At 47.2% G+C, this 9,086-nt stretch overlaps 1 protein-coding gene across 1 annotated transcript; it reads left to right on the top strand.

The window, feature by feature from the left end:
* The first annotated feature begins 476 nt into the window (after positions 1–476).
* On the top strand, positions 477–3,534 carry LOC124701051 (tryptamine benzoyltransferase 1-like). The gene is made up of 3 exons (XM_047233106.1): positions 477–836; positions 918–1,022; positions 2,674–3,534. The coding sequence occupies exons 1-3, from the start codon at positions 477–479 to the stop codon at positions 3,532–3,534; spliced, it is 1,326 nt and encodes a 441-aa protein (XP_047089062.1).
* Positions 3,535–9,086: the final 5,552 nt, after the last annotated feature.

Below are 9,086 nucleotides of genomic sequence, written 5' to 3' on the forward strand. Positions count from 1 at the left end.
TTACAGGCTGGCCACGTGCCGCACATGATTCCCAAATCAACCACCGCTTCAGATGAAGCGTTAGATGGAGATCCGACGGACATGACCGGAGAGCACTGTGGAAGACAATAGAGTGCCCTGGCAACAATTAGAAATCGGGTAATTATTAGCCTACGACAGGGGACGCGCTGGCTGTTGCATCAACCTGCACTACGCCATGATTCGTCACCTTACTTTGTATCTAGTCAATTTTAATACTACGTTCGGTTCACTCATTTTAATTTATATGTAGTCTACTTTCAAATATTTAAAGTGTCTTATACTAACAGACAGATGAGTAGAGTTAGTATAATTTAATATCTACAAGATAACGTGGGGGTTTTCCTCAAGGTACGTACTCTGACCTGAACAAGATACAGTACATACTCTGACCTGAACAAAGCCCGCTGTTTACTCCAGCTTACGGTCAGCGTAAGCATAGGTAGAGGCTACAATTGATGGAGATTACGAGCCGCATGATGCTGAAGCCAGCATACTCCGCCGCGCACCCTCTCGCCGGGGAGAAGGTCCCGCTGACCGTCTTCGACCGCGCCGCCTCGGACAAGTTTGTCTCGGCCGTGCGCGTGTACCCTGCGCCGGCACCGTCCAACGATGCGCTCAAGGAGGGACTACTCAGGGCTGTCGCGCTGTACCCACACTTCGCGGGGCGCCTCGCCGTCGACGGTCACGGCCGGCCGTTTCTCCACATCAACAACGAGGGCGTCCTTGTGATCGAGGCCACCATGCCGACCGACCTGGCAGATGTGTTCCCCGGCGCCGCAAACGTCCCCGACGACCTCTATCCGACGCCGCCTGAGGTAACTTGATTGCGCCTTGCTTTACTACAATTCAGTGAAATCGTTAGCTACCACTGACTGTTGTTTCTGCAGACACGACAGGAGAAGGTCGACGCGGCGCTGCTGCAGATCAAGCTGAACCGGTACAAGTGCGGCGGCCTCGTGATTGGCTCTTCCTGCCACCACCACACCGCCGACGGACACTCCATGTGTTGGAAATAATCTAAACTATTCAAGTTTGGGTTATTTTCCACGTAGTCTATCGCGTTAGTTGAGTTGGTCTAGGACACTATGTGTGTCCTATTACTAGTAGGTTTAGTGGTGTCCGGTTTGGACAAGCAGTATGTGTGTTTTTCCAAGTCATAGACTCATAGTCCTATACGTGTTAGAGTTTAGAATCAGCTAGTTAATTAGGTATGTCTAAGGGTCTTGTCCGTGTAGGTTTAGTACTAGTCTTCTGGGTCGGTTTGCAACTTACGGATCGTGGACATAGTTAGGATGACTTGCGTGTATATAAGCAGGCCAAGGTCATAAGTTTGTATTGTGAGTTGAGAAAACATAAATAAAGAAAAGAATAGAGGGCACGATATGTGCCCTTGGCGATAAACTTTGTGTTTACGTGTGTTCGTGTAGTTTCATGTGATTGATCCGTGGGTGAATTCCAACAATTGGTATCAGAGCGAGGTCCAAGATTTGAAGCCACGCTTGCCCCGGGGAGGCGACCCTACTAGCGCCTCGGGGCAGGCGACCGTCGCTCAGCGAAGCGGCTGGGTGGAGCAGGCATCGCGCTGTTGTTAGCGAGGCGGCGGGCGATCGTTGCTCGGTGGAGCAACACGGAAGGGTTGATAGTGTGTTGTCATTGGCGAGGCGAGGTGGTGGATGATCGTTGATGGGAGAGGTGGTGCCGAGGTGTGGTACGGGAGTCTCATCAAGATCATCATCCGGGAGTTTCGTCAAGGTCGTCTTCGGAGGAGTCCGATGAGTCAAAGAGTCAAGTGTGTGCACGTCTATACGTGCGGTCGTCGTTGTCATCGTCTGTGTGAGTCGACGTTGTGTCCAAGTGCTCGTCTCTGTGAGGGTCCGTTGCAGTTGAAGCGCGTCACGTTCGAGGAATTGCCCGGGAGCAAGGATCGACGTGAGCGAAGACAAGTTGGCGAGGAGGCCATCTGCGTGTCTCGGTGAGAAGATCAAGCTTGGCGTGTAGTGGGACAGTGACCAGTTAAATTAGTAACGACGTGAAGACTGATGGTGTGTCCAGTCTTGCACGTTGCACGCGTAGATGCGACCGTGTGGGCTGGTAGTCCGGATCATGCGTTGGAGTTGAGTCGACGAGCCGCGAATCTGCAAGGAGTCAAGACCAGAAGAAGTACAAGGAGACGACAAGTTTAGATTAGGGAGAGATTGTTGGAAATAATCTAAACTATTCAAGTTTGGGTTATTTTCCACGTAGTCTATCGCGTTAGTTGAGTTGGTCTAGGACACTATGTGTGTCCTATTACTAGTAGGTTTAGTGGTGTCCGGTTTGGACAAGCAGTATGTGTGTTTTTCCAAGTCATAGACTCATAGTCCTATACGTGTTAGAGTTTAGAATCAGCTAGTTAATTAGGTATGTCTAAGGGTCTTGTCCGTGTAGGTTTAGTACTAGTCTTCTGGGTCGGTTTGCAACTTACGGATCGTGGACATAGTTAGGATGACTTGCGTGTATATAAGCAGGCCAAGGTCATAAGTTTGTATTGTGAGTTGAGAAAACATAAATAAAGAAAAGAATAGAGGGCACGATATGTGCCCTTGGCGATAAACTTTGTGTTTACGTGTGTTCGTGTAGTTTCATGTGATTGATCCGTGGGTGAATTCCAACACCATGGGCACCTTCTACGCCGTGTGGTCAAGAGCTGTGCGCGAGGGCAAGGACTTTGTGGCGCCTTCCCCTTTCCTTGATCGTGCGTCCACAGCCGTGCCTCGCAGTACGCCGGCGCCCGTGTTCGACCACGGCTCCATCGAGTTCAGGCGAGAAGCTAACCGCAGCAGCTCCCGCGCCGTCCTACCGGTGGACAAGGACAAGATCAAGAGCATCACCGTGCACTTCCCGGCGGAGTTCATCGCCGAGCTGAAATCAAGTGTTGGCGCCCGTTGCAGCACGTTCCAGTGTCTCCTCGCGCACGTCTGGAAGCGGATCACGGCGGCGCGGTGCCTGAACCCGGAGGTGTTCACGCAGCTGAGGGTGGCCGTGGACTGCAGGGGCAGGGCCAAACCTCGCGTCCCCATGGACTTCTTCGGGAACATGGTGCTTTGGGCATTCCCTAGACTCCAGGTCAAGGACGTGCTGGGCCTCAGCTACGGCGACGTGGTCGGCGCCATCCGCGACGCCGTGGCCCGCATCGACGAGGAGTACATCCAGTCGTTCGTGGACTTTGGCAGGTTGGCGGCCGATGAGGAGCTCGTTGCGGCGACGTCTACTGTCGACACGGTGCTCTGTCCGGACATAGAGGTGGCGAGCTGGCTGGGGCTCAAGCTGCATCAGGCCGACTTTGGCACCGGGCCGCCTTCCGCGCTCCTCAAGCCGGACATGCATAAAGAGGGAGTGATCATCTTAGTGCCATCGCCCATGGCAGACGGCGCCGTCGACATCATTGTGGCCCTGTCTGAGGATCACGTCGCGGCGTTCAACAAGATTTGTTACTCCTTGGACGATACAATTTTTCTCCCATCCAGGATGTAAGAAAGCATGATATCATACAGTTATATTCTGGTCATACTTTTTACGAAAAGTCAAGATGTACAAATCAAACAAAGAGATTGTGGCCGCTTCATGATATCACATGATTTTCCTTTTGAGAAGAACATTGAGTCAGTGACTGACTCTCCACGGGCAGCAATTTCTTTCACGATATCACACAAGTGTATTTATTTGGGTTTTCTTTTTTTTTTGAGAGGTGTTTATTTGGGTTTTCTATCATTGCACCCCCATAGTTCTCACGAATATTATGACGTTGCCACCATGAATCGATAAAAAAATGGATAGAGGTCAATAACTTTGGCGTAGTTGTTGTGTCTGCTGGAATTTTTGGGCATTTGGTATTTGGCCCATGATCTATTATTAAAATCTGAAACTCATATGGTCCATCCCAAAAATCAGTGGCAGCACTAGTGGGGACTAAAGTTTAGTCCCACATTGTTAGTTGGGAGAGAGTTGGAGTGATATATAAGGTGGATTGTTCTAGTCCTAGTAAGTGAGTGAGAAGAGAGAGAGCCCTCGCGCACTCCTCCTCCTCCACCGCCTCGCCTCGTCACACATGTCACGACGCGCCGTGGGTTGTGGGAATCTCGCCGAGCCGAGCTTATCTTTTTGCTGTTTTCGAAATTAATTGTGTAATCAATTATAATTATGAGTCATTAACGGACGCGTTAACTCAGCCGTTTCATTCCGGTTTTTCTGGATCGTGGACTCGTAAGTGGGCTGCGCCTCACGACCTTCCCGAACCGCACTATATAAGCGCGGACGCACTACCCTAGCATGTACGAGACACATACGCGACTACCAGTTTCCAGTTCATTGCGCCGCCGCATTCGTCTTCCTCATCCTGTCCGTCGGCGTGCACCGACTGCCGGGACAGTAGGCCTCCGGAACCCTGCCTCTCGTTAACCTGTACGGGTGAGGGGCAATCAGGTTTTTGGGGAGCGCTCCGGCGCGACTACTGGCATCATGACGTCATCATCGGACGACGGGTTCCTCCACACCGATAACTTCTTCCCAGGCCTCAGCGACTTCTTCGACAACCTCAACATGGGCGACAACAACGCTGCTGCAAAGTATGTGATCTTGTCGTTTCTCTTTCAGTTTCTGTTAGAGTCTCTTCTTCTAGTTTCTGTGGTAGATGCGATCGGTTTGTCTTGTTTAGATGTGATCTGTTCATCTATCTTACTATGCATGATTAGTTTATTTGTTGTTTTCATAGTCATGATTTATCAATTACTTGTACGGATTATTTCATATGGATATTTGCTTATATAAGTTCAACAATCCAAAAACCTGATTTTAGGCAAATCAATTCAAAGGCAGTTCTATGGTTTACAAACCTAGGCTGTTTTAGCGCCACAGATGCTAGAACTGAGGGACCTCTTTCTGCAGAGGAGCAGGAAAAGTTTGAGAAGGTCGACGCCATGTTTAGGGCGGCTTTGTTCAGCATTCTTGGGGACAACATTGTTGACCCGTACATGGCTTTCGACCACGGTAAAGATGCGTGGGATGCGCTCAAGGCCAAATTTGGGGTCTCGGACGCTGGCACTGAATTGTATGTCATGGAGCAATACTATGACTACAAGATGACTGATGAGCGCTCCCTGGTTGAGCAGGCTCATGAGATTCAGTCCCTTGCCAAAGAACTTGAGCGGTTTAAGTGTACCTTACCGGACAAATTTGTGGCCGGTGGCATTATTGCAAAGCCTCCTCCTTCGTGGAGGAACTTTGCTACTTCTCTGAAACATAAGAGACAAGAGTTTTCCGTTTCGGATCTCATTGGCTCGCTTCATGTGGAAGAGAAGGCGAGAGCAAAGGACACACGCGTTCGTACTTTTGAGGGAAGTTCTAGTGCCAATGTGGTACAGAAGAAGAACTTCCAATCTCACAAGTCTAAGAATAAGAACAATGGAAAAGGCAAGTTTGACGAGAAGAACAAAGCCTCTAACTCAACCAACTTCAAGAGGAAGACTCCTTATAAGAAGAAAGGGAACTGCCATGTTTGTGGCACTCCTGGATATTGGGCTCCTGATTGCCCAGAACGCCATGATCGGCGTGGGAACAATGGCAAGTCCGCAAATGTTGTTATTGGCGTTGATACTGAGATGAAGGACGTTGGGTACAGTATTTCTCGTACTGTCCTTTCAGTATGTAATTCTCCTGATTGGTGGATAGACACCGGAGCCAATACACATGTATGTTCTGATGTTTCTATGTTTTCTTCTTATCAGGTTGCAAGGACTTCCTCCGTGCTGATGGGAAACGGCTCACGTGCTTCTGTTCGTGGTGTTGGTACGGTGGATCTGAAGTTTACTTCGGGAAAGACCATCTAGCTGAAGAATGTGCAGCACGTTCCCTCCATTAATAAGAATCTCGTTAGCGGATCTCTTCTATGTCGAGATGGTTTTAAGTTGGTTTTTGAGTCCAATAAAGTTGTAATTTCCAAGTGTGGACAATTTGTTGGAAAAGGCTATGTGTGCGGAGTCTTGTTCCGCTTATCTTTGTCATACTTATGTACTCAAATTATTAATCATGTTGCCAATGATAGTGAGTCCGATATTTGACATTCACGATTTTGTCATATTAATTTTGGGTGCATGACGCGGCTAGCGAATATGAATATAATTCCGAAATTCGCTATTGTCAAGAAATCCAAGTGCCCAAGTGCCAAGTATGTGTGCAAGCTAAGAAACCACGTAAGTCTCACAAGACTGCGGAGGCAAGAGACTTGGCACCGCTGGAGCTTATACATTCGGATCTTTGTGAAATGAATGGTGAATTGACAAAAGGAGGGAAAAGATACTTCATGCCCTTAATTGATGACTCTACTCAATATTGTTATGTGTACCTCCTGAAATCTAAAGATGAAGCTCTTAATCACTTCAAAATCTTTAAAGCTGAAACAGAAAACCAACTAGATCGAAAGATCAAGCGGCTAAGGTCTGATCGTGGTGGAGAGTATTTTTCCAACGAGTTTGATTCTTTTTGTGTGGAACATTCTATCATCCATGAGAGGACGCCTCCCTACTCACCTCAGCCAAATGGGGTGGCCGAAAGAAAGAACCGTACTCTAACAGATTTGGTTAACGCCATGTTAGATACATCGGGTCTATCCAAGGCATGTTGGGGGAGGCGATATTGAATGCATGTCTTGTCCTAAACCGTGTCCCCACAAAGAACAAAACCATTACCCCTTTTGAGGAATGGGAAAGGAAAAGGTTGAAACTCTCTTACCTACGAACTTAGGGCTGTATGGCGAAAGTAAATGTGCCGATACCCAAGAAGCGCAAGCTTGGACCAAAAACCGTAGATTATGTTCTTCTGGGATATGCATTTCATAGCATTGGCTACAGATTTTTGATAGTAAAATCTGAGGTATCCGACATGCATGTTGGTACAATTATGGAGTCGAATGATGCGACTTTCTTTGAGGACATCTTTCCCATGAAAGACAAGTCTTGCCCATCAAATCAGGAGATGCCTAGTTCATCAAGTCAGGAGTTAGTTACAATTCCTGAACCTACCATTGTGATATAACACTATGATAATCATGTGGAGGACGACAATGAAGCTCCCAAAAGGAGCAAGAGACAGAGGACTGCAAAGTCCTTTGGTCATGATTTCATTGTGTACCTCGTGGATGATACTCCCACTTCTATTTCAGAAACCTATGCATCTCAGCATGCTGACTACTGGAAGGAAGCTGTCCGTAGCGAAATAGACTCCATCTTAGCTAATGAAACTTGGGAGGTTACTGGTCGTCCTTATGGGTGCAAACCTGTAGGATGCAAGTGGGTGTTCAAGAAAAAGCTTAGGCCCGATGGTACTATTGAAAGGTACAAGGCACGACTTGTGGCCAAGGGTTATACTCAGAAAGAAGGCGAAGACTTCTTTGATACATACTCACCTGTAGCTCGACTGACCACTATTCGAGTACTACTTTCCTTGGCTCATCAAATGGATGTTAAGACAGCTTTCCTGAATGGAGAGCTCGATGAGGAAATTTATATGGAGCAGCCTGATGGATTTGTAGTAGATGGTCAAGAAGGAAAGGTGTGTAAGTTGTTGAAGTCTTTGTATGGGCTTAAGCAAGCGCCTAAGCAGTGGCATGAGAAGTTTGAAATAACTTTAACTGCTGAAGGCTTTGTTGTAAACGAAGCTAACAAATGTGTATACTATCGCCATGGTGGGGGCGAGGGAGTTATTCTTTGTCTCTATGTCGATGATATATTGATATTTGGGACCAACCTTACTGTGATTAAGGAGGTCAAGGAGTTCCTATCTCGTTGTTTTGAGATGAAGGACTTGGGAGTAGCTGATGTGATCTTAAACATCAAGCTGCTGAAGGATGACGATGGTGGGATAACATTGCTTCAGTCTCACTATGTGGAAAAGATCCTGAGTCGCTTCGGGTATAGCGACTGCAAATCTTCTCCAACACCTCATGATCCTAGTGTGATAATTCGTAAGAATAAAAGAATTGCTAGAGATTAATTGCGATATTCGCAGATCATTGACTCTCTTATGTATTTAGCCAGCGCCACGAGGCCTGACATCTCCTTTGCTGTAAGTAAACTCAGCCGTTTTGTGTCTAGACCTGGAGATGTTCATTGGCATGCTCTTGAAAGAGTTTTGCGCTATTTGAAAGGCACTTCGAGTTATGGCATTCACTATACTGGGTATCCAAGGGTACTTGAGGGTTATAGTGATGCAAATTGGATATCTGATGCTGATGAGACTAAGGCCACAAGTGGTTATTTGTTTACACTTGGAGGTGGCGCTGTTTCCTGGAAGTCTTGCAAGCAGACCATCATTACGAGGTCAACTATGGAAGCAGAACTCACAACATTAGACACAGCCACTGTTGAAGCAGAGTGGCTTCGTGAGCTCTTGAGGAACTTACATGTGGTTGAGAAACCAATACCCGCTATTCCTATGAACAGTGATAATCAAATTGTGATCGTCAAAGTAAACAGTTCTATGGATAATATGAAGTCATCAAGGCATGTGAAGAGGAGACTGAAAACTGTCAGGAAAATGAGAAACTCCGGAGTTATAGCGTTGGATTATATCCATACGTCTAGAAACTTGGCAGACCCCTTCACAAAGGGACTATCACGAAATGTGATAGAAAATGCATCGAGGGAGATGGGTATGAGACCCACACTATGAGCTGCCCACGGTGGTAACCCACTCTATGTGATCGGAGATCCCGTGAATTAGAGCTGGGAGACAAGATGTTGGTCAGCTGGGAGGATAGTATATATCCCTATAGCAATTTTACCACTCTGTAAGATGCAATACTCTCCTAATCTGCATGGCAGGTTGATAATTATCTTAATGTGTTCTAAGTGGCTTATTTTAGCAGAGATGTTGTCCTGCAGAATATCTTTTAAAGAACACACCTATATGAGTCTGATTGTTAAACGTCGCAATCTATGAGAGTTGGGTGCTTGATGGCGTGTAACTCACACGTTCGTTGGGAACCCCAAGAGGAATGTATGATGCGCACAGTAGCAAGTTTTCCCTCAGAA

Source organism: Lolium rigidum, chromosome 3 (genome assembly GCF_022539505.1).
Source record: "Lolium rigidum isolate FL_2022 chromosome 3, APGP_CSIRO_Lrig_0.1, whole genome shotgun sequence".
Taxonomy (NCBI): domain Eukaryota; kingdom Viridiplantae; phylum Streptophyta; class Magnoliopsida; order Poales; family Poaceae; genus Lolium; species Lolium rigidum.

What these genes read in the sequence shown, in the direction of transcription:
- LOC124701051 (XM_047233106.1), top strand. Translation starts at nt 477, where the DNA reads ATGGAGATTACGAGCCGCATGATGCTGAAGCCAGCATACTCCGCCGCG. An exon ending in TCTATCCGACGCCGCCTGAG is followed by an intron (nt 837 to 917) that starts GTAACTTGATTG and finishes CAGACACGACAG; the next exon opens with GAGAAGGTCGACGCGGCGCT. An exon ending in ACACCGCCGACGGACACTCC is followed by an intron (nt 1,023 to 2,673) that starts ATGTGTTGGAAA and finishes GTGAATTCCAAC; the next exon opens with ACCATGGGCACCTTCTACGC.